Consider the following 25,176-nt stretch of genomic DNA (forward strand, 5'->3'; position numbering starts at 1 on the left):
CATTGGAATGTGTAAAAGTAAAGCATCTTTTCTCCGGATCCTGCTGAAGCAAAGAGCTTCCTCTCTGCTTCTGTGTGACTGACCTTCCAAACGAGCGCGCTGCATCACTGCGAGAATTGGTGATTCTGGGCGGCGCAATAAGTGGAGAAGAGCGCATCAGAGAGCAGGGTATCTGAAAGCAGCAGAGAGGCAGGCACATCCGCCGCTGGAGGGATCAAATCTGTACCATCTGACGCTCAAGGATTTACGGGTTTAGTCAAAATTGCTTTTCCCACTGTGGAGATTAAGCACAGTAGGATGTTTTCCTCTCAGCGCGGAGAATAGCCGGGTTGCTGCTGCCGTTTTCCTCCGTCTTATCGGCTCCTCCGGCGCTGGAGAAGGGAATGTCTGAGGAGGGCAGAGTGCTGGAAACCCCGGTGGGAAGCGGATTCTGACTGACAGGAGCGGTCCGGGGAATGTGAGCCATGCAGGCGGAAACGGTTCTGATGCTTTTCTGCGTCTGGATGGCAGGATCAGCGGCGAAGATGGTTCAGCCGAGAGGTCACAAGCTGGAGCCCTACAAACAAACCAGGTAACAACCCACAGGTGACAATTGGGGCCGTAGCGGATAGAAAAAAAGAGTAATTTTCAGCCAAAAAAACTCAGAAATCTTAGGATTTATTTCAGAAATCTTATAGAAAAACAAGGAAACTCTCTGACCTCAAAAAGTTGTAAATTTGTAAGAAAAAAATTCTGTAGTTTTCATATTAATCATAGAAATATTCTTGAAAAAACAAGGACATATTTGAGTTCCAAAAGTTGAGCATTTGTGAAAAAAAATCTCAGAAATTTTCTAGAAAAATAAATAAATTCTGAGCTCAAAAACCAAATATTTTTCACTTTTCAAACTCAGAAAATTTCCAAAAGTCAAAATTTTTCAACTGTTGAAGCACAGAAATTTCCAAGTTTTTTCAAGAACACTCAAAACTTCTGAGATTTTTATCATTGTAGTTTAGTATTATTCTTGCAAATTTATGACTTTTCAGGCTCATAAATATTATTGTTTTTTCTAGAAAATTTCTGAAATCAATCTCAAAATTTCTGAGTGTTTTTTGGTGGATTGCTTTTTCTATCTACTATGGCCCTAATGCACCATCATAGGAACAGCTATAGAAAGAAGGCAAATAATTTAATCTGAAAATGCACATTGACAAAAGTTTTATTCCCCGTTTGTAGTTTATTTTGCATCCACAGTGTTTTCCCCTTTTCCCTGCATCACCTGGACGCTCCCTCCCCTCAGAAAACAGACTTATTCAGACAGCAGGTCGGCCAGATGAGAGAGGGAGACCTAAATCCCTACTTCTATTTATGTACGACAGGACGATGCTGTGCTCTCTTGCCCCACAACTGCTGCAGGGCAGATAATGACTGTTTCCCTGCCGGCTGCAGTTGTAGCCAATGTCATTTCAGGTGATTATTTAGGCTAATTGCAGCCTGGTTAATGTGCGCACTGGATTAAACGTTTTTACTGGGGTCTAAACTGGATCAGTCGATGAAACATCTGCGTTTCCAGTTTAATGACTGGAAGTAATGTCTCAGGACTGACCTCTGGCATTCGGATCATTTATGTTTAAAAAGTATTTTAATTTTAAAAGCTAATGTCATCTTATCAACAAAATAATTTATAAACTGTCTGATTTAGTCTGATTAATCAACTTTTAGCTGCAGTCAGAATATATCAATTTTTATCTTCATTGCTGGAACATTATGATCATTTGGGGACAAAAATAAATAAATCCTTGATATTTTTTTTTTAAACAAAATTCACACATTTCTTCCCTGAATTAACCACTTTCTAATTTTTGAAGCTCCATTAATGTTCAGAATTACAGTTTTTCAAAAATCAAACGATAATTATAGCCATTTTTTACACTAATTTTGCATTTTTATTACGGAATATTAAGAAATATTGTTTAAATCATGAAGTCTTGCTAAATATTAGGTGCAGGATGTGAGAGTATTAGCTGTCTGAATAAAATTTTAAAATATTTTTTAAAGTAGGGCACAGCTGAAGCTCACCTAGTTTAGCTGCCTTTCTGTCTGCACTTCACATTAAAAATGGAAATAAATGCTTTTAATGTTTAAATCCAGGCCCTTTTAACTACATTCCCAATTTTCAAAACAAGTCTGCCATTTGATCTAATGATCAAGCTTTTCTAATTGTCACCAAACCTTTCAAAATAAAACAAACTAACTTTCTAAAGTAATTAAAATTCTTCTCTTCTCCTCCATTCACTCTGACAGCTAATTAAAACAGGCAGCGTCTCATGTAGGCGGAGTGTTGATGCTTAATTCTTGGTATCTGAAGATTAAAAAATTTACACTGACGAAACACAAAAAACCCCAAAAATCCACTCACTGGCGTCAGATCACGTATTCCAGTCCTGTAAGTATTCCCTTACTTACTTTTAATCTATTTTTTAAGAGAAGAGCCGAAGGCTAAAAACTGGAGCTAATTAGCTATCTAGTTCGTTTTGTTGCGCCCCTCACCGCTGTTTGCGCATGCGCAGTGACATATTCGTCAGCGACCGTTCTTCTTCTTCTTCTTTGTTATAATGGTGTTTGTATAACAAGTGAAGGAAACATTACCGCCACCAACTGGTAAAACTGCCCCTTATATCAATGAAGTAACGGGCTGAATGATGGGCATACCTTAATGTCATGCGATCGATTGGTAGATGGCGATCGACATATTGATCACCTCTCAACAATTATTCAAAGTTTTTCTTGTACTCTGTCCCTTTTGACCTTGGAACCATACCATATAGTACTGTAGGCAACATTTTTACCAGTTAAAAACTAAATTAAACAGGATTATATTAAAATTCAGATCAATCTGTTAATACATGACTGAATTGTTTGGTTTTAATTGCTTATTTTGGCGGGAAAAGGTCCAGTTCAATCATTTTATCTTGAATGGAATCAAAACAAACAAGATTACTGTAGATTTCTTAAGAGATGCATAGAAAGGTAAAAAAAAAATCATTATGAACAGTGGTGGGCACACTTTTGCTAACAAGCTACCAGGCAATTTTCATTTAGCGCTTTTGCTAACTTTGAAAATGCTTAGCACACTTAGCTTCCTTTAAATATATATTTTTTAATAAATTATAACTTTCAGTTGAATAAAGTTTGACATCTGTTTTATAGTTTTTGTTAGGAGTTTTTCAAGTAGTTAGCTGTTTATATTCATGCTCTTATTTTGAAGTGGTTGAATTTGTTTAAGCAGCAGTTCTGTTTCCTCTCCCCATTTTTTGCAAATAATTTTACTCAAAGCAATAAACAAACAAGAACAAACCAAAACACTGAGAGTAGAAAACAAGATATCAACATAAATACATATCTTTGGGCGTTAGAACATGTAAACTATGATGTCAAAATTAAATTGGTGTTCTAAGGTTGTAGTCTGTCAAGGGCAGATAAAATATGAACTGAAGTTAGCGCTTTAGCATTATCAGAACTAATGTTTATGATTATGGCTTTAGGGTTAGCGCAGCTAGCTTTTTAGCTAGCAGCATCGACAGTTACATTATAATAGAGTGTCTTCAGTTAGAGGCTCCTTAAGATACGCTGCAGTACAGACAGCAACTGGAGATCCGTCCTGCCCACAGCTAAACTTTACAACTCTACGAGGAAACTTGGATGAACTACATTTAATTTCTCTTTATTATTATTAATAAAGTGCTTTTGAATTAAATTGTAGTTTAAAATTGGTATAAATTGGTGCCATATAAAGCAAGAAAAGAATAATAAAAAGAAAATGCTGTAGTTTTGTCTCATACAGTGGCATAAAACTCCGGCATCCCTCCCTAAAGCTCTTCAGATATAATTGCATCATTTTGTAATAAGCAAAAAGTGCATTTCCTGGAATTGCTTTCAGTTTGGTTGCCACAGAAACTGTGCAAACATAAATACAACTTCTGCAAAGGCATCAGGTAAATAAGCACCTTGAACAAGAAACACTCAAATTTAAATGTGGGGAAAAAAGAAGAGAAAGTTCTCTGTGGATGGTAAACACACAGCAGCGGTCTCAGCTTGTCATTTAAAAATATATCAGCACTAAGTGCAGCTGCAGCCTGTTGCCTGAAGTGAGAAGCTCTCTTTGAATTAAAATCTGCTGAAGATGATAAGATTTCCCCAAAGAGTGCCAGAACAGCGCTGAACGCCTCAAAACGCTATCAGCATCCACTTAATATATTCAACAAACCCTGTCAAATCATAATCCTCCCCTGCCTTTAGATGCAGCATCACTTTTTATGCTTCAGCTGGTTGTTATATATCAGAAAAATGAGTTCTTTATTAAGACACTGAGGGAAATAAATAGGTTTTAATTAACAAACAGCTGCTGGGTGCAGAGATCCTGATAAAAGGGTCAAAGTTAATGGACTAGTCAGTTTTCAGAAAGAAAGAAAAACTCCTCTGGTGAGATGATCATTAAAATACAAGCAGAACCTAGTTAAAATTATTATTAGTATGACAGGACATGCAGCTCCAAACTGGTGTGTAATCTATAAATGCCAGTAGCTAAGTTTCCTTTAGAGATGTGCACAAAACTGTGTCGATATTACGGTAAAAAACACAATTTTGCAAATGCGGTGTTTCCATTAAATAACAGAGGCAGTTAAAATCACCCATAAATGCTTCTGTTCACTCGATAAATCTTTAAAAACATCTTCCTTCAACTACGTTCTATTGTCTTCTTCGTCATTTCCACCAGTAGTAACATCCTACTGGTGGAAACATTGCATTAGCGAAATGTTGTTTTTTTTATGTTAGCAAAATATTTCAGTTTTGCACATTTTAAAGGAAATGCAGTTTGTGTTTCCATTAACCATAAAATTATGAAAATAAATTAACTTAATGGAAACGCATCAATTTTGAAACATAATAAAACATTTTGGAGCCAATATGAGGTTTTATTTTTTGGCTGTATAGATTTTGGTTTATTTGGCAAAACATTTTTTGGCATCACATACGTCATGTGATCAACAAGATGTTGTTACTGGCAGAAATGACAATGGAGACGACAGGAAGTGGTTGGAAGATCCACCACTTCCAACCACAAGCAACACTTGTGGTTTGATATGTTGTTTTCTAACAACATATTAAATGAACAAACTTATTCTCTTGTGATTTTAATTGCACTTCTTATTTAATGTAAAAACCGCAATTGTAAAGCTGTGGGGTTTTTTTGTGTGGAATATCAACAAATTTTGCATATATTTGTAATGTAAAGGCAGCTTGCTCCTGTTAAAAGTCACCTCACATCAAACTTCTCCCTGCTGGCACATGCAGGCTCTGTGAATTCAATTTGAATAAAAACCTCAGACAGTTTTTATTTAGTTGGATTCAACTCTTCCCCTCCTCTGTTTCTCATCACCTGTCTCCTGTGTTGATGTGAAATCCCCAAAGCGACTGGATGCTGCTGGGTTTGGAAAGTCGGGAAAGACGAGACGCACCGAAGGAGAACAGCAGAGGAGAAAACGCCTCATAGTGGAGATGCTAAAAATCCACTTTCTGAAGGGAAAGTCCCAACAGCAAATTTTTACCATTTCAAACTGAACAAATTTAGCCTGTTTGTGTTTTATCTAAAGGACATTAATCAAACCTTTTACAATTTTCTATTTGTAAATAGTTTGAGTTATTTATCCAGTCATAAGAGAAAAAATGGTGGATAATTTTCAACGCCATATTTTCACCATGGTGTTTAATCATTTATAAATGTCACAGTTTGAAACTATTTTTTTACAGGTTTTATTGGCTCTAGTGGCCTTTATTTGATAGTTAATTGACAGGAAAGTGGGTAGTGAGAGAAGGGGGAAGACATGCGACAAAGGTCGTCAGGCCGGGAATCGAATCTGCGACAGCCGCGTCGAGGATTAAGGCCTCCTTATATGGGTTGTGCTCAACCCCTGCGGCACCACAGCACAACCCTGAAGCTAAATATTTAATTAGAGATCTAAATATTTGCCTCCAAACTTCATATTTGGTTAGCAAGCTAAATATCCACTTATATTTAGCTTCAGTCTAAAGCTAAATAGACTGAAGTTAAAGTTTAAATGTTTAAACTGTTTAGTTTACAAACTAAATATCTATTTACAAACTAAGTACTTATTTAGCTAGTGAGATATGTAGCTTCAAACTAAATATTTAGTTGGCATGAAGCCACAGAGTCATTATTAAGGAGGAAGATTAGGGTTATGGTACTAAAAATAAAGAATTTTTACTTTTTTCTCAGTATTCAGATTTTTTTCCCTCTAAATTTTCAGAAAAATCGGAATTCTGGGATTTAAATTTTAAATTAGAATTCTTACAATTTTGTGTTTGTAAATAGTTTGAGTTACTTATCCAGAAAGATGCACATAGAGACTGTTGTCAAAAATTACTCTGAAAGTTATAATTCTCTCAATATTGAACATTTAATAGGATTAATGCCTTTAAAATACAATATTTGCCTTTTAAGTGTTTTATTTACAGTTATCCTGCTGTTTTCAGTTGCTGTTGCAGTTGTTTGTAGGCCTGCTGATGGTAAACACGTCCATAATGACCTCTGCACAAATTTGGCCCAGTAACCGTGGCGCGGCCTCAGCAGTGATGTATGCGGTGGCGGACCACGCAGCGGACAGGCGGCTTGCATGTGCCACAGGCCAGCAGAGAGGGGATTGCAGAGGCATTTCTGCCAAGAGGATTAAGAGCCAGCTGCTGGGTGGATGTGTAGCATCCACTGGCCCAACACCGACTGCGCTGCGGCTTTAACCCAATGAAACCTTGTTCCTTCGCTCTCATTTCGTTCTCCATTATTCCCCCTTTTGTTTGCTTCAGTCTCTGCGTCTCGGCTTCGCTCCGTCTTTGATATTTCCTTAATGCATGTCTTCAGTCGACAGGGATTTGGCTTCGCCTGTCACAGCACAGCGCTACTCTATTAATCCAGTTTGGGTTTTATTTTTTAATTTATTCTGTCCCTCTTTCTGCTCGTGGCCTAAAATTTATACCTAAGGTACAAAGCGACTGGCAGCCATGTTGGAAAGTAACACCCTGGTGACGTGGTGCAAAATTTACCAACTGGCTGCAATGCATTATAACCAGAATTAGATAGTAACTAGTTACATTTACTTGAGTAATCTGTTTGGAAAAATATACTTTTAGGAGTATTTTTACTTTTGTATTTTTAAGTAAGTAATTTGTTTGGAAAAATTGACTTTTAGAGTACTTTTAATTGAGTAACTTGTTTGGGAAAATTAACTTTTAGGAGTATTTTTGCTGTTGCAAAATTCACTTTTTGATCATTTGTACGAGTCTATTTGGGTCTCAACTGCTTCTGAAAACACCTAGTTGTTCTTTAGCAATAACTTCATAATTTTTGGTGTCTGGAAAATGAGCTGTTTCAAAAGCTTCCTGATCATTACGTTGCATTCCATGATCACTGTGCCCTTACCTAGCAACCACAGCAGAGCCCAGACTGTTAAATAGCAACCCATGCTGAGTTCCAGCACATTTTAGTCAGCTGATTTTACTCCTGCACAATGGCTGCTGGAAAAGACAAGTGTTTTTGTTGTTCACTTACCACCCAGAAATTTTTTGCTGCGTTCTTGTTGATTGTGCAGCAGGTTACCCTTCTATTTTTCAAAGATGTTGCATAATTGTGCATTTGTCTGCAACCATTTTCATGTGCGAGTGTAAACGTTGAGTTGGAGATTTATATTCTCTGGCTAGCGAAATAAAACTTAATTACAGCTGTAAATGTCACATGACTTCTTGAAAAAGGACAACTTATAATTTTAGATAAATATCAACTATTCTATAAACGAGTTATCATTTTTTTAAAATCACACATTGATTTCCGTTTTTAGAATTTAAAATAAAGCTATAATGAAATTTAGCAAAAACAGAATAGATCTTCTTTTTCTATGGGATAAAAAAAAGCTCAAAGTTCCCAACATAATGGCAAGAAAATCACAACTAAAAATATTAGTACTTTTAGTGTTATTTTTGTGAAAATTAAACGCAAATATTCCAGGAAGTAAATTAAAAACAGCTAAAAACGTTATTACATCTAAATTTAATAATATTAGCTGGTTCTTTTTCATTTTTATCCAAAGTTAGCTGTTGTGATTAGACTGATTTTTTTCTGTATCATATAAAACATAAAATGTAAAAAGCTTTTTGTATTTACTCAAGTTGTCTTTGATATTAAAACATGTTTCTGATTGGAAACATTTAAGTGTGACAAAACTGTAAAAACAAAAGAAATACATAAAACGATAGAAAACAAAATTAATAAATCTGCCATAATGTTTTGTGTTTTGAATCACCAGATCACGAAGAGACACCAGAATGGAGGGAGGAGGCAGTCAGAAGTCTGGAAGGTAAAATTTAAGAAAAATGCATTTTCTTTCTTTCTTTTTTTAGAAATATAAAGTTTATATTTCACAAACATTTTGCTTTTATTTTCCAAATAGTCCAATTTACAAACGAAGCCCAGACCTGACGAAAAACCCGATGACAAAATCTGAGCAGCTGCTGAGAATAGATGATCATGATTTCACCATGAGGCCAGCGTTTGGAGGTTAGAAACTACTTTATGAATTAAAACACTCCGAAATGCTACACTAAGATCCAATTGGTGTTTTTCTGTTTTTGTTTGAACCTTTTAGTCCTGCAGGCTCTAATCTCCCCGAAACCTTAAGAACGCCATTATCATCAGCAGCTCTGCTTCATGTTTTCATTTTGTTTCCACTGGAAGGATTTGTTGAATGATTATGCAAAGATAAACGCAGACTGGAAGACAGTAATTATATAATGTATTTGTTATCTTTTACACTGTAAAACACAAAATCTTACCAAGCGTTTTGGTCCAGTTTCTAGTGCAAATATCTTAGTATACTTGAACAGGGCCGGTCCAAGCCTTTTTGGGGCCTCTGGGTCTTGTCCTGTCTTGTTGTTTGGGGGCTCCCCAAAAATAATGCTTCATTATTCCTATACTGCTCTATGTGTAGCATAGCTGCTATCATTAGCATCATTTGTAATTAGCTTACATCCTACCAGTTATGGCTGTTGATTTTTACCTTACAGGAGCAGCAAACTAAAATTAAATATTTGGACTTTGAAATACAGAGTGGTACACTGCAAAAACACAAAATCTTAGCAAGTAATTCTTGTCCACTTTTTAGAGAAAATATCTTAGTAAACTTGAAATAAGAGAAAACTCACTTTTAAGTAACTTTTCAACAAGATACAGGAGCTTGTTTTAAGTCAATAATTTCTCAATAATGATGAAAATGTTCTGCTTCTTTTTAACCTACCAATAATGTATTAGTAGATTATTTCATTTATAGCAAGGGAAAATGTTTTGCTATAAATGAAATAATCTGCAATGGAACTAGAACATTTTCATCAATATTAAGGAGTTATTAAATTAAAACAAACTCCTGTGTCTTGCTGAAAAGTTACTTGTAAGTTAGCTTTGTCTTATTTCAAGTGTACAATAGAAACTAGACCAAAATTACTTTGTAAGGTTGTGTGTTTTTACAGTGTTGATTCTCCTTTGATGCAAAAACAAAAGCTTATTTTAGCAACAACAAATCAGCCGTGAGCGCTTTTAATTTGCAACATGCGCTGCTATTTATTTTTTTAAATCACAACAATGTACAAACACAAAGTGACGCTTCGCAGGTTCGTCTTTGTGATGTCCAATGTGAAGCATGAAGAGGAATAGAGAGCCGTGTTGTATCCAGTGTTGCATCAGCTTTTATCTCTTATGACCTGATTGTTGTTTTGTGCTTGTGGGAATTTGATGATGCAGAGTACAGGGGCTGAAATAGGTCAAAGATAAATCAAAGCCTGACTGTCACAGCTGTAGCTTGAGCATTTGCTGTGTGTTAGTGTCTGTGCCATTGGTTTTTCTTTTAAAAACTGTTTATATATATAAAAAAGTAAACAAATCCAGTGAATATGAGCTACTTCAGTTTTAAACTTAATCAGTTTTAGAGTTTTTCAATGAAAGTTTTGTCATCTGAAGCATGAATGTTACCAGAATCAACACAGAAATTAAATGTTTTTGAAGACTGTAGCCAAACCCCCCCAGCTCTTACCTTTCTGTAAGAATTAAAGCTGATTGAAGGTGTAAAAATGATCAAGATTTGGCTTAGTGAAAAGAAAAAATGTTGTTTACACTGGTCTTATTCAAACTTTTATGTCCTATTATAATCTAAAATAAACAACACGGCAGTACATGTAATCCAAAAAAACTTACATATATATATAATAGCATTGAATAACACAAACTAAATGCTTTTAAATATGAAAAAATAATTTCTATATTGTTTTTATAGTTACGCAAATAATAGATTAATCTCTTCTTGTTTCTTGCTGCCATTGTTGGGGAAATATAAGATATCAAACTTGTTAACTTCCTTACTGTAATTTAAATTTAAACCGCAAGTGATACTTTCAAATAGTTAAAGTAATATGGCACGCTTAAATACCAATCTGCATTTCAAAATCTAAATATTTCTTTTTTAAGTTTGTTTCTTCTGTAAGGTTAAAATCATCAGCTGTAGTAACATGATGTAAGTTAATTACAAATTATGCTAATGATAGCAGGTATGTTACACACAGAGTAGCGTAGGAATGATGAAGCATCTGGTGTTGACTTGTTAGTATTGGGGGCCCCAAAAGAAAATCTGCTTTGGGCCCCAAAACGGTTTTTCGCCGGCCCTGGCGTTACCATAGTGACAGTACATTAGGTATAGTAATGGTGTGTTTTATGAAAGAAACATTTTGCAACATTAGTTTGCAAGGTCAGAAAAAAACAATTATTTTTTAGAAAGTTGCTTCAATGACTAAAATAAAACTTTATTTTGACTAAACTGTAAAACCAGCTGGCTAGCCGAGAGGAGAGCTTTTGTAGGTGAAAGGTCAAAATGATTGCGTGTTTAGTTACATTGTTTCTTATCTTCTAGAAAAGCAGAAAATAATATTTCAACACACTGACTTTTGAAATGATTTTTTTTTTCAGGTCCTCCGATACCTGTCGGTGTTGATGTTCAGGTGGAAAGTATTGATACCATCTCTGAGGTGGATATGGTAAGCATGACAGAGCTGTTTGGGTTCATAAAAATCATTCCAAATTAAAAAAGAAGGCATGAATCACAGGTTACACTTTACTTATTGGACATCAAAAACTCCATGTAACGGTAAAAAAAAAAAATTACAGTTAAGGGATCGACTGAGTTCCCACAAGTCTGAACTGGAAGTGATCCGCGCCACTGATCCGCCATCTTGGTAGGCAAGCTCAGAGCAAAGCGTGAATGAAATAAAGTTTAAGGCTTTATAGCTGTAATGTACTTATATTGTTTATAAGTTAGGTAGGAAATAGAAGAGAGCTAGTTCTAAGCTTGTGGCTTGTTTATTGTTGTCATAGCAACTCCTTAGTAACTGTCATAACAGTTAGTTATGGATACCTACCAAGATTGCTGTCAACTACTGTACAAAGTTCCTGTAAGTGGGACGTCACATGAGAACTATGTCTTCTGATGATATCACTAAAATAAAAGTGTTTCTGTGTCTCTGATGCTGGAAGTCATAAGCTCTTTTGTTTGGGAAGTGTTGCACATTTGATTAGCCGTTAGGGTTAGCGTTGATGTTGCTATAAGCAACTGATCGGGTGTAACTGGCAGCCATTTTCTAAAATTATATATTAACATTTTTCGAAATAGTTGCACCATTTTAGTATGAAAGTTTGAGTTTACAGATTTGAAATTTCTATTAGAAACATCAATAATGAGATTATTCATATTTTGGGTAAAAAACATGCAAATCGCTAAACATAAAATGTAATCATTGCCCCAAAGCTTGTTTTACATTTCATCTCTCAAGCTAACCTAATGTTATTAAGAGTTTTAAAGCATATTTACAACAGGTTGTTTCTGAAAATGAAATGTGTATCATAAATTTTTTAACATCCATAATCTTTTAGGAAGATTAAATCTAAACCAGGGTGATAAAGGGTGTCAATTTAAATTAAAAGTTATGTGTTTGTTGCCCATCTGTATCTAATCTCATCAGAATTTCACTTATGAGACAAATTTGCATGTTTGTCCTGCCAAGTGCATTAGGATGTTTGTCATGAACTGAAATTTTGTTTCATGTTGTTTAATATTTTTGATCCTGCAGGACTTCACCATGACTTTGTATCTGCGTCACTACTGGAAAGATGAGCGGCTGTCGTTTCCCAGCACCAACAACCAGAGCATGACTTTCGACAGTCGTCTGGTGAAGAAGATTTGGGTTCCCGACATGTTTTTTGTTCACTCAAAGCGCTCTTTCATCCACGACACCACCACTGATAATGTCATGTTGAGAGTTTACCCTGACGGCAACGTGCTCTACAGTCTCAGGTAAGAACAAACTTATTTTTACTCTTCTTCTATCTAATTCACAAAGCAAAGAGCAGTAATGATTCAGGTGTGTACAGTCTGTACATGTTTTCAGTGTAGCTGTTTTCTTTATCTTCCTGATCGGCACCCTAATAAAGATATGTAAAAAGCTAATTTGTCTTTTATGAGGGTAAAATAATCTGAGAACAATACTTGAAAAAAATCCAACCTTTAGTCTGAGAGCATTTAACTAGTGGTTAAAAATATGGCTTTATTTTTGATAATATCATCAGGCACACTAGGAAAATTAAAAAAAATTAAATTATGAGAATAAAGTCATAATATTACAAGAATAAAATCGTATGAGAATAAAGTCAAAATAATGCAAGATTAAAGTCATAGTATTACAATAATAGTCATAATATTATAACTTTATTCTTGTAATATGTTCTCAAAAATGATGGTTTTATTTTCATGTTATAGTTTTTTCTTGTATTATTTCCACTTTATTCTTGTACGACTTAATTATTGTAATACTCTGATTTTATTCTTGACATATGACTTGATTCACATTTTAACATTTTTCTCGTAATATTATGACTTTGTCATCGTAATTTAATTTTTAAAATTTTTTATTAGTGTTCTATAATAATACATTATACCTAACAATTTCACATAACATATTTTAGTAAGATAATTTTATATATTCCAGTGGTGGGCACAGATAACTGTTGCGCTAACCTTAAAGCGGTAATCATAAACATTAGCTCTGCAATGCATTCTGGGTACAGAATAAATGTCAACATCACTGGGTCTCCCGTCCCATTTTTTCTGTATGCGCTCATGAACCAGGAAGCCGAGGGAAACATTTACCTCAGCTTTACTTTTAACCAAAAAAATAAAAAATCTCATCTGAATGTCGCCTCTGAGCTGAACTACCGCTGCGGCAGGCGGGATTTCCCTGCTGGAGCGACGGCAGATGCGGAAATCACCTCGTCCACAGCCTAGCCACTTCTGATCAGTTCAATTGGAGAAATGTTATTTACATTTGCCATTAAAATCTTTGGCTGAAGAGGCGATTGTAATCCCAGTGTAGGCTAAGAACAGACGGGAATTTATTGATGCAGCATATTGAAATGACAGCCATCGAGAAAGTCTAGTGCTCCTCTGATCCAGAGATCTGATTTTTGTCTCGCCCAATGAACCAATCAACAGCTAACTCCAAACCGGCCCGATTGGAACCACAGCTCTCGGGGCTCCAGGGAGCCAGGTGGTACCAGGCAGGAAGTGCTAATGCAAAAACGATAGGCCCGGCTTCAAAGCCGGGTCGGCCCGAGTCGACCCGGGTCCAGCGGTGCAGTGCAAAAGGTTCTATAAGTTATAACAACATTTTATTTCCCTTTAGAGATTAATAAAGTAGTGTTGAATCGATTTAAATTAAATTGAATCGCCAGCAACTGGTCTTGGGATCCTCTTAAGAAATTAAAATACCATAGGTGACAACAATAAAGCACACTTATGGTAGAATTGGGTGAAGTAATAAAAATAGTACTTTCAAAGAGATAAAAACAATTTTTTGACTAATGATTCTTGTTTACTCAACCAGTAATTAGGGTCAAAAGTCTCCACTGATGCAGAGAGATTGAGTATTGGCAAAATGTACATGTACAAACCATTAATAACAGGTGGATCAATAATTGTGATGCAAGTAAAAAAACGAAACTTTTTTCTTTATATTGGATTTTTTCCATATAAATAAATGTACTCAAATTAAAATATTCCATTTTAATTGGGTTATGCTGCTCCAAAAAAAACCCACAAATGCATTTTAAAGCTTTTGAACCATTGTTGGAACGGTGAAAGGTGCTTTGAATAGGACGTTCCTCTGCCAACACTGCAGGTAAAATGGAGGCTGAGAGACTTTTGTTCAGCTGCAGGTCTTGATTGAATATAAAGGATATCTCACAGTTTCACAGAGGAGATAAATCAAAGAGGCTTTTCTAAGTCGGTGAGTCATGATGGTGAAATGACTCATCCCTTTCACACTTGAAGATAATTAATACTGATTACATTTTAAAAGGTAATAGAACATTTTTAACACAGCAATACAAGACACTAATTAGCTTCCTTGTTATAAAACAGAGCAGCTCCAGGTTTAGTGATTCTCATCTGATATTCAGATGAAGGTTTGTTGTCTTGGTTTAAGGAGGATCTGCTTTGTCTTTTCTGCAGGGTCACAGTCACTGCCATGTGCAACATGGACCTGAGCCGCTTCCCCCTGGACACCCAGACCTGCTCACTGGAGATTGAGAGCTGTGAGTGAAATGATTTCCAGGGGCAAAGTTCAACATTTCAGACATGGATCTTTTGTTTTACAGCTGGGGTTTAAGATAAGACATGAGATGAAATAAGCTGATCTATTTTCAACTTTTTTGTTTGGAAATACCAAAAACTAAAACAGCATTCATTCTCAAGATCATTTCTCCCTCAGAACTTAATGTTAAACTGCAAAAAACGTAAAATCTTTCCAAATATCTTTGGCCCAGTTTCTAGTGCAAATGTCTTAGTACGAAACTCAAAGTTACTTTCATAAGTAACTTTACAGCGCGATATAAGAGTTTGTTTAAGTCAATAATTTTTTTACATTGATCTTTAAAAGTACTAGTTCCACTAAGAGATTATTTCAGATATAGCTACACATTTTTCTCTTGTTATAAGTGAAATAATCTGCCAATGGAATTAGCTTTTTCATCAATATTAAGGAATTATTGACTTAAAACAAGCTAATAAATCTCACTGAAAAGTTAGTTATAAGTTAGTTTTGTCTTATTTTAAGTGTACTAAGAGACTTCCACTAAAAACTGGACAAGAAATACTTGCAAACAGCTATTTACACAGTTAATCTGATGAAATGTTGTGGAAATCAGATTGGGTTGCTAGGTGACGGGCGGAGTTCCGCTGGGGTTGCTAGGCAACGGGCTGGGCCTTGCTGGGGTCACTCATGGCACAGTGGCAGCTGTTTTGTCAAGTTACATTCCATAGATTTTTGAAATGGCTCATATTCCAGATACCAAAAAAATAACTTATTACCAAAAAACAGTTGTTTTTTTTTAAACGCACATGATCTGTTTTTCGAAGCAGTACGAACTGAAATGGAAGTACAAAAGGTGAATTTTGTACAATAGGTTCCCCTTATAAAAATAAAAAAAATGCAAATAGAAATAAAGCACCTGGAAAAGCACAGGATAAAAACTCCAATCTGAAATAAAGTCAGCTAAACTGACACTTTAAGTCTGGTTACATATTTGCAGTAAAAATTTCCCCCCCATCAGAAACATGAAAGATTTCCGCCCGACTCCAGAGTATTCCTGTCGATTTCTTTTCCACACATCATGTTGCCTGACAGTAATTTTTAATATCATCACTCTTCAGGAGCTTTCTTCTTGCCCCCTGCTGAGACTGACATGTCCGCTTTGCATACCAGATATTCCCTGAAACCCCAGATCTGCTGCGCCATTAAAGTTTTAGGACTTTCTGCCGCTTTACTTTTAAGTCCGTCTCATGTAAAACTTCACGGTGAATAAAGAGCAGCATGTAGATAACACCTGGCAGGTAGAGACCGTAACGCCTGCTGATGATGCTGGGTAGTTCACATTTTCTTCCAGATTCAGATTAGCTTTGTTTTAGCAAATTTACATTTTTTTAAAAAAAAGGAAACAAAATAAAACACTATTTTACAAACAAGTAACAAAAAAAGCACGTAATTTGAGATTATCATTTAATTTATTTCATAGTTTCACACCAATAACTGAAACGCATCTAGATTTTACTTCGAGGTTTGTTCAAATATCAACAAACCTTATTGAGACAGGAAACTATATTTACTGTCTCTTAAAGAAAGTAATATCTTAATTTCTGAAGAGTGCTAGTATTTTTATATAAATATATAATATAGGGTTGGACAATATGGTCGCAAAACGTACCATGACTGATATGAAATAGGCGTTTCATATCAGTCGATATTGATAGTTATTTATTAGTTTTTTGTTTTAAATATCTGAAATACCGTCAAACAGTTGGCAAAACCGTTCCCTCTGCAGTTTTTTATTTTTAAGCAGTTATGAGGCACAGCGGCAAAATCGTAAACTGCTGTTGCGCAAGTTGTTGCTAGGTAACAACAAGTTCCTCAGCAGGTTGTTGCTAGGTAACCAAAGAGTTAGTGCATTACTTCAAATTCAAAAATACTTTATTGATCCAAAAGGGAAATTAATAAACGCCACTAACCTAGCTTAGCTAGCCCTGGATCCAAGTTCAGTTTATTATTCAAATGGGTTAAAATTGTTTTGTAACTTAAAATGTTTTAAATTTTCTACATGTTTCCCTAACAGATGCGTACACAGATGACGACCTGATGCTGTACTGGAAGAAAGGAAACGAATCTCTGAACACGGATGACAGAATATCTCTGTCCCAGTTCCTGATCCAAAAGTTTCACACCACCACAAAGCTGGCGTTTTACAGCAGCACAGGTAGCTACCACACACCTGAATTAAAACTTCATTTCTCACGTCAGTTCGAACAGAAAGGATCAGCCATTTCACAAGAACACAGCAAAAACACAAACTATTAGCAAGTAGTTTTAGTCTAGTTTCTTCTACAAATATCTTAATACACTTGAAAAAAGATAAAATTAACATAAAAGTAACTTTTCAGCAAGAAATATTAGCTTGTTTTAAGTCAATAATTCCTTAATATTAATGAAAAAGTATTTGTTCCATTCTCAGATTATTTCACTTATAACAAGACATTTTTCCTACATTATCAGTCAAATGAAGCAAGAACATTTTCATCAATATTAAGAAATTATTGACTTAAAAGAAGCTCTTATATCTTGTTTAAAGATAGTTCGGTTTTACTTTAAGTGCAGCAAGATATCTGCACTAGAGAATAGTTGGTAAGATTTTGTGTTTTTGCAGTGAAGAATCCATAATCCTTGCAGCGAACCGAAGCAGACAGGCTGTTGTGAACCTGCTGTGCTCTGCAGGAAACCCACAGAAAGCTTTTCACTGTTCACACAACCACATGTCACTTTCCAGCGACTCAGCGCATGAAAAGGATTTTGTGTGCTATCTTTCTCTGCCAAAGTTGCAGGGACAATTTCTGCAGTGTTGACACAGCTCATCAGCTGCCTGACAATGTGGGAATAACTGGCGCTGTCTCTCTTTTTGTGCTGCAGGCTGGTACAACCGTTTGTACATCCACTTCACCCTGCGGCGCCACATCTTCTTTTTCCTGCTGCAGACGTACTTCCCCGCCACGCTGATGGTCATGCTGTCCTGGGTGTCCTTCTGGATCGATCGCAGGGCCGTGCCTGCCAGGGTGCCACTAGGTAGATATATTTTACTAAGAAATAGCCTCTATTAAAGCTTTCTCAATAATTTAGGTACATAATGTGAGTGTTTTAATGCTAACTCTGCAAAAATTACATACACTAAATTAATTAAATGTGCATGCCTTGATGTTGGTACATTTTCTATTATGCATAATTGGCATTTTTACACTTCCATTTGGGTTTCTACCACTTCAAAGTGGTTAAAAAAAACATCCAGCTGGTTTTTGGCAATAACTTAGTGTTTTTTGGTGTCTGGAAAATGAGCTGTTTCAAAAACGTCCCGATTGTTGAGTCTAGGCCTGTTGCATTACGCAATAAATCAGTTAATTAAAATTTCATGACTTATCATATTTTCTTTTTTCCCCTCTTTCTACCAAAAATTGGAGAACAAAAGTCTTTAGTCTGGTCTAGTCAAGTCACTATGCACCGTTACATAGTAACCCCAGTTGAGCCCAGCCCTTTCCAACACGTTTGGAAAGGGCTGGCAACCCAAGGGAAGTTCCAACACGTTTGGTCAGCTGGTTTTACCACTGTATGCCCTGTACAATGGCTGCTGGACAAGACAAATGTTTTGTTGTTGACGTACCGTCCAGAAACTACTTGCTATCTTCCTGTTGTTTGTGCAGGAGGCTCCACTTCTACTTTTGAAAGATGTACAGATGTATAATTGCACATCTGTTTGCACCCATTTTCACGTTCGAGTGTAAACGTTGAGAAGCATATTTGGTCAGAAGACGTCACAAGAGGCCCTAAAACAGCTCATTATAGGCAGAACTGAGCAGAGTGGGGGTTCAACACCCACTCTGACCTGATTAGTCTTCATTTGTCTGATCAGACTCAACATGAACTGACTGTTCATGTTGAGTCTGTTTCAATGTGGCATGCTAATTAATCCAAAATAAGTTTATGCCTTTAAATAGAGAAAATCACTGCCTCATCCCTGCTTTAAACATTACAAACCCTAAGACATTGTAATGTTGCTCCTTGCTACAGGATTATAAAGTGATAAAAATCCTATTTCTTTTGGTCTTGAATGCTGCAACATGAAATAAATAAACAGGAGAAAAGAAATGCAGAGGCTGTTCATAAAGCTAAAGAAAAAAGTTTTTTTGTTTTCAGGAAGGTTAGATCCTTCAGGGCTTTTTGTATAAAACACTGATGAGATTCTTCTGAGAGCCAGAGGTGAAGAGAACAACCACATAAAAACGTCTAACTCAAAGAATCTGAGCTATTCATCAAAAACAGTGTTAGACCTCAAGTAATTCGCCATCAATTTTAAATATAGTCTACGTTAAATTTTAAACTGTAACTTTTAGGATAATATCAGCAACAGCCCTCTATTAAAAATCTAAATGCGCTCTCTTGCTCAGGTTACAAACAGGATTTACTAAACAGATGCTTAGAAAAAACATTGTGTGGGGGTGCCAAAACTTTCTCCAGCTGAGCAGAAACAGAAATGACTGTCTTTGGACCTAAAGACGAACGATCTAGTCAAAGCACAAAGCTTCAGTTATCACAGCTGGAAACGAGAGATCAGGATGAAATCTGGGTGTAGTGATGGACTCTGACCTGAGCCTTCAGAGCCACATAAAGGCAGTTACAAAATCAGCCTTTCATCGCCTGAAAAACATTTCCAGGACTACAGGACTAACAGCAAAGCAAGATCTAGAGAAACTCGTCCATGCGTTTATCTTTCATCGCACTGATTACTGCAACAGTGTGATCACAGGTCTGCGTAAAAAAAATTAAAACTCACTTGTTGGTCAATGAACCATAATAAATGGAACATTGACAGACATATTTGACGTTCTCATGTGACGTCAGACTTCCATGAAGTCTGTAACTGACAGTCATCTTGGAAGGCAGTTGCCATGGAGTTGCTATGACAACAATAAACAAGCCACAAGCTTGGACCTAGCTCTCGCCTCGTACTTAATCCTTATAAATAATAGAAGTACATTAGAGCTATTACTCGATTACAGTTTAAGTACTCTACCCTCCGGAGTAATACAAAGATAAATTTCAGTAATATTTACTGTAGTACTTACTGCTGTACTAGCAAAATTAGCATAGCTAATGTAGCTTCTACCTGCTAGCTAAGACGGAGATGTAGCCTACATGTTTGTTGCTACATATATTTACTCTACCAATCACCAGAACCTTGTTATTTAGTTTGCACGCTTCTTACGAAACTGTTTTAGCATTTTATTTGATGTGTTCATAGATTACACTTCCTGTAATCTATGACCGTGTGGCCGACTTATTAAACTCCCTCGTCGTTACCGTTAGGTATTTCATTTGGTTTGTTTGTCACTGCTGTTAAGTTTTTCCTTTGTGCGTTTTTTTTAATGTACTTGTGATGTTGTGATGACGTGTTTGTGACATTCTGTCATTCCGGGGAGGCCTCTGTGGCGTACACAATGTATACAGTATATTTCACACCCGAATGTATACTTTTATTGTGAAGGGGTGAAGGTGAGGTGAGATGACACCAATGGTTTTACTTCATTCTATTTTTGGTTTTGATTGGAAGACAATGAGAATAAAACAAGACTTAAATTATATTTTCGTCTTTTTCTGCTGACTTCCACAAATGCATAGATTCTTGTAATCTATGAACGCACAGATTACCTACTCAGATTACAAGGTAGGCGTCACAATAGGAGGTCGGCGACAGTTTGTCCACATCGTCTGACATGTTTTCATTATCCGATTCATACGAGTCGATCCCGACAGCAGCCATTATGTTAATGTGTCTTTCTCTTGCACATTGGTCAAGAGAGTCAATATATTTTCTTTTTGTTGACTGTATAATGTTTTTATGTTTCCATAATTTAAAGCACTTTGAACTGTAATGTGCCATATAAATAAACCTGGTTTAACATTACAGAGCGGAGCATCAGTTTTTAATTCCCCGTGTGTTTACCAAAGTGTTTGTCGTCTTCTCTTCAGGTATCACCACAGTGCTGACCATGTCCACCATCATCACCGGGGTCAACGCCTCCATGCCTCGCGTGTCCTACATCAAGGCCGTGGACATTTACCTCTGGGTCAGCTTCGTCTTTGTCTTCCTCTCGGTGATCGAGTACGCGGCTGTGAATTACCTCTCAACTGTGCAGGAGAGGAAAGAGAGGAAGCTGAGGGAGAGAGTAAGTTATTTCTGTTTGTTTGTTGGATTTTTCTCCGTTTCCTGCCTGCTGCGAAATATAAATATGATTTTGATCTGATGGCAACATTTTTCAAACCAAACAGTTTTGAAATATTTAATGTTGGTTTTGTAAGTGAATATAAAAAACACAAAAAGCAAAAGTTGGAAATTGGAGCTGGGTTTAACATTACACTCAAAGTCACAGCGTTCCAGTTAAAGTAGTTGGAGATTTCAACATGGCGGCGCCCATAAACACTGTTAGCAGTACCTCTTACATCATTTTAAGCTTTACTTTCCATAAGCAATCATCACTTTAAATGCGTTCCATATTGACATTAGATTCACTCTTATATGCTGTTGTTAATGGAGCAGCCATGTTGAAACGCAAAGACTGCCTTACAAATCGTAACTAGGGTCAACTTTCCCAGTAGGAAGCCCGACTTTGGAGAGCGTTCCAGTTGTTTTTTTTCTGACTGGGACACTGGAATTTACAAGTTCTGACTAGAAATTGAATGCACCACAATGTTGCAATGTTGATTTTTCCACATTGTTTGTCCTCAGTAGCAGAACTGTTGTTCTGGAGCTTTTTACTCAGTTAATTTTACTACAAAGATCTGGGATAATTTCCAAATGTATAAAGAAATGTGCTAAAAAACTAAGGTTTTCATATACTTTAAATATTTGCCTACATGTAATTTATGAGATTTGTCAACATCAATCTGTGCAGTCGCAGTTAATAAGTTGGTGACATTTCAATATTTCATTAATTCTGAGAGAAACACAACACATTTTTTAAACCAAAACTATATACTAAAAAGCATATTTTGGTCAACAACGGCTTAGAAAACACAGAAAATATTAAAGTTTTGTTACTGTGGTGAAAGAAAACCTGTTTAAACACAGAAAACTCAGACATTTAAATCGAGCTCATTGATGCATCAGTCAAGGCTGACCTGATTTATGGGGAAAATATTTCCAAACTGGCAGAAACAAGCGTTAATGATTCATGTCCGTTGCCAATAAACAGATAAATATTTTCTGAATCGTCTCTCTTTAAGCTCCTCAGAGGGCTACGGTAAATTATTTCTGGGAATGCGGAGCTGCTATTCTTCATGTGCCAAATGTTGTGGCATATGGAGCCAAACTGCCCACATACCTCGAGGAACATTTCCAGCAAAAACATCTTCAATAAATCTTCCACAGCAAACTCATTTCAATGCCCTTAGTGTGATACAGAAATAAGCACACTTAAGAGACAAGACAGTTTATTACCTTTGACAATAAGGTACACATTATGCAAAATTCACATTTTGCAAGTTTTTGTTCTTCCATTTGGGTTTGTACTGCTTCTAAAAACATCCCAAGCGCTTAATGAAACTCAGCTGTTTTTTTTGCAATAAGTTGATGCTTTTTGGTATCTGGAAAATGAAACTACGGAATGTAATGCCACTAATTAGCAGGCACTACCCCTCACCGAATGACCCCAGTGAAGCCTAGCCCAACCTAGCAACCTCAGGAGCGTTCTATCTGTTACCTAGCAACCCCAGGAGAGTTCTATCTGTTACCTAGCAACCCAAGCAGAGTTCCAGCAGGTTTAGTCATTTTACTGCTGGAGAAGAAAAGAGTTTTGTTGTTGGCTTGAAATCCAGAAACCACTTGCTGCATTCTTGTTGGTTGTGTAGGAGCAGGGGTCTCAAACTCCAGTCCTCGAGGGCCGCAGTCCTGCAACTTTTAGATGTGCTTCTGCTGCACCACAGCTGAATAGAATAATTAGGTCATTAGCAAGGCTGGGAGAACTGATCTACACAAGGAGGAGGCAATTAAGCCATTTCATTCTAGTGTTTTGTACCTGTGGCACATCTAAAAACTGTAGGAGGCTCCGCTTCTGCTTTTCAAAGATGTATGATCGTATAATTTCGCATCTGTTTGCAGACATTTTTATGTGCAAGTGAAAACATTGAGGGGCCTAGTCTGCAGCAGCTTATTTGGATTTAAAGTGACAGGACGCCCTAAAACAGCTCATTCCGAAAGGAGGTCAAATACAATAGGGCAGCGTTTCCCAATTCCGGTCCTCAGGCCTCCCTGCCCTGCATGTTTTAGGTGTTTCCCTTCTGCTACACACCTGGATTGAATATATGGGTGATCAACAGGTTTCTGCAGCACTTGATGGTCATGCAATCATTTGAATCAGCTGCTCTGGAATAGAGGCACATCTAAAACATGCAGAGCAGGGAGGCCTGAGGACCGGAACTGGGAAACGCTGCAATAGGGTATTAGGGTTATATTAATTTTTATTATTAATAAATAATAAAAAAAATACAATTAAGAGTAGTCATATGACAATAACGTTGAAATAATACAAGAATAAAATTGTAGGAGAATAAAGTTAAAATACTACAAGAATAAAGTCGTGATCTTACGGGAATAAAGTCATAATAATTATGATTATTCTCATAAAAATATAACCTTATTCTCGTAATTTTCTAATTTTTATTTTCTTAGCGTGGCCGTAATACCGTCATACTCTAAACTTCAGAACAGACCAGACTTAAACCTCATTATCTAAGAATAATTTTGAACAAAAAAATTAATAAAATGACTAAAGAGATGATCACCTTTAAGTAAATGTGATTTATGCACCTTTTATGTTTGTTTATATCGTCTAGCTGCCGTGCACATGTGGCATTGGCAACCCCGACGAGATGATGATCGACCCACAAATCACTGGCTACGGCTCCATGGATGTCAACACCACGGGGAATTATGGAATACCTGAGAACGGCGGGCGGCAGGAGCGAATCCTGGCCCAAGTGGCGCTGAACGACCCTCAGATCACGGGCCAGGTGAAGGCCTCCCGTAGCTACGTCAACATCTGGATAGACACCCACGCCATAGACAAATACTCCCGGGTCGTCTTCCCCGGCGCGTACATCCTTTTCAACATCATTTACTGGTCCATATACTCGTAAACTGGGATGCTTTAAATAGAGCGCAATTGGACAGCCGACGGGCTAGTTAGCCGGCTAGATAGCCAGCAGGCTAGTTAGCTGGCCGGATGGCTAGCGAGCTGGCGGGCTGTTTAGCCGACTGGCTAGCGCAGAAGCTAAACCGATGCTCTGTCAGAGGATAAACTGGGGATCAACAACAGATGGAAAACTTTTGCCTTCTTGCCCCAGCCATTTAAAACTGTTGAGAAGACCGTTTCATCACTCCGTCAAATCTGTGTGCTTTTGCGTGTCTGGTGTCGATGACAACGTTGGACTTTGTGAAAAAAGTGACAAACCGCCATTTTTAAAATGTCCGCTCTGCAGACAATCAAAGACGTTGAAAGCCTCAGAGGAGCAAAGTGACGCTCAGTTTTCAGGTTTGTTGGGAGGGAATCGACTCTTTTAACATTAAAGTGGAAAAAAAACTTTAAATGAGCGCCTGTTTCCAAGGTTTAAGGGAATTTATCTGCTAATACCTCTAATTCTGACTTCATAAAAACTTCAGTTTTTGCTTAAAATCACATTCATGTCAAGTTTGTCATGATGTTACAAGTATTTCTACTAGCGATGTGGAGATTTTGATATCCAATAGAATATTTATATTTTACGACATCGCATTAGGGCGATTGTAGATAAAGGGAAGGGGTAATTTTTTGTCAAAAAACTCAGAAATTTTTAAATTAATCTCAGAAATTTTCTACAAAAGAGGACATTTCTGAGCTTAAAAAAAACTTGTTAGAAATATTTGACATTTAGAAATTTTGCGAGTTTGAAAAGTAAAAAAATTTCAACTTTTGAAATGTAAAAATTTCAACATTTTTGTAGAAAATTTAGGAAATTTCAAAATTTGAAAGAATTGAGTTTTTTCTCAAAAATTCTGAGATTAGTCTCAAAATTTCAGAGTTTTCCAAACAAATTTTGTTACAATAAGTTAAAGTTTTGTATTCAGTTGGATGTTGGATTTCCAGATTTTGTTTATGTTACATAAATTTTTGATCAGGGGAATTGTTTTATTGCCAATCTCTTTAGGTTTAGGAAAAGGGTTTTAAAATATTTGAATATATAAGAAGTAAATCCCAAACACCTGTTTTAGTATTTTTTAAAATATCTGTATTTCATGTTCATTTATGAGTTTTATACTGAAGCTGATCTCCTGTTTTTGTTGTGAGGCATTGAGGTTCACTGTGACCTGTTAGTTTATAGTTTTATCTTTTATCATAAAGTTTTGGTGAA

The 25,176-nt window shown here is 36.5% G+C and overlaps 1 protein-coding gene across 1 annotated transcript; it reads left to right on the forward strand.

Annotated features, from left to right (window-relative positions):
* Positions 1-455: 455 nt before the first annotated feature.
* On the forward strand, positions 456-24,375 carry LOC114134692 (gamma-aminobutyric acid receptor subunit rho-1-like). The gene is made up of 10 exons (XM_028001440.1): positions 456-571; positions 8,355-8,405; positions 8,499-8,605; positions 11,057-11,124; positions 12,214-12,437; positions 14,649-14,731; positions 16,805-16,945; positions 17,653-17,805; positions 20,761-20,957; positions 23,623-24,375. Exons 1-10 carry the CDS (start codon positions 465-467, stop codon positions 23,923-23,925), a joined length of 1,434 nt encoding a protein of 477 aa, XP_027857241.1. The 5' UTR covers positions 456-464; the 3' UTR covers positions 23,926-24,375.
* Positions 24,376-25,176: the final 801 nt, after the last annotated feature.

This window comes from Xiphophorus couchianus, chromosome 19, assembly GCF_001444195.1.
Source record: "Xiphophorus couchianus chromosome 19, X_couchianus-1.0, whole genome shotgun sequence".
In the NCBI taxonomy this organism is placed as follows: domain Eukaryota; kingdom Metazoa; phylum Chordata; class Actinopteri; order Cyprinodontiformes; family Poeciliidae; genus Xiphophorus; species Xiphophorus couchianus.

Coding starts and splice junctions, on each gene's coding strand:
- LOC114134692 (XM_028001440.1), top strand. CDS start 465: ATGCAGGCGGAAACGGTTCTGATGCTTTTCTGCGTCTGGATGGCAGGA. Junction 12,438..14,648: donor AACGTGCTCTACAGTCTCAG/GTAAGAACAAAC, acceptor TCTTTTCTGCAG/GGTCACAGTCACTGCCATGT. Junction 20,958..23,622: donor AGAGGAAGCTGAGGGAGAGA/GTAAGTTATTTC, acceptor TATATCGTCTAG/CTGCCGTGCACATGTGGCAT.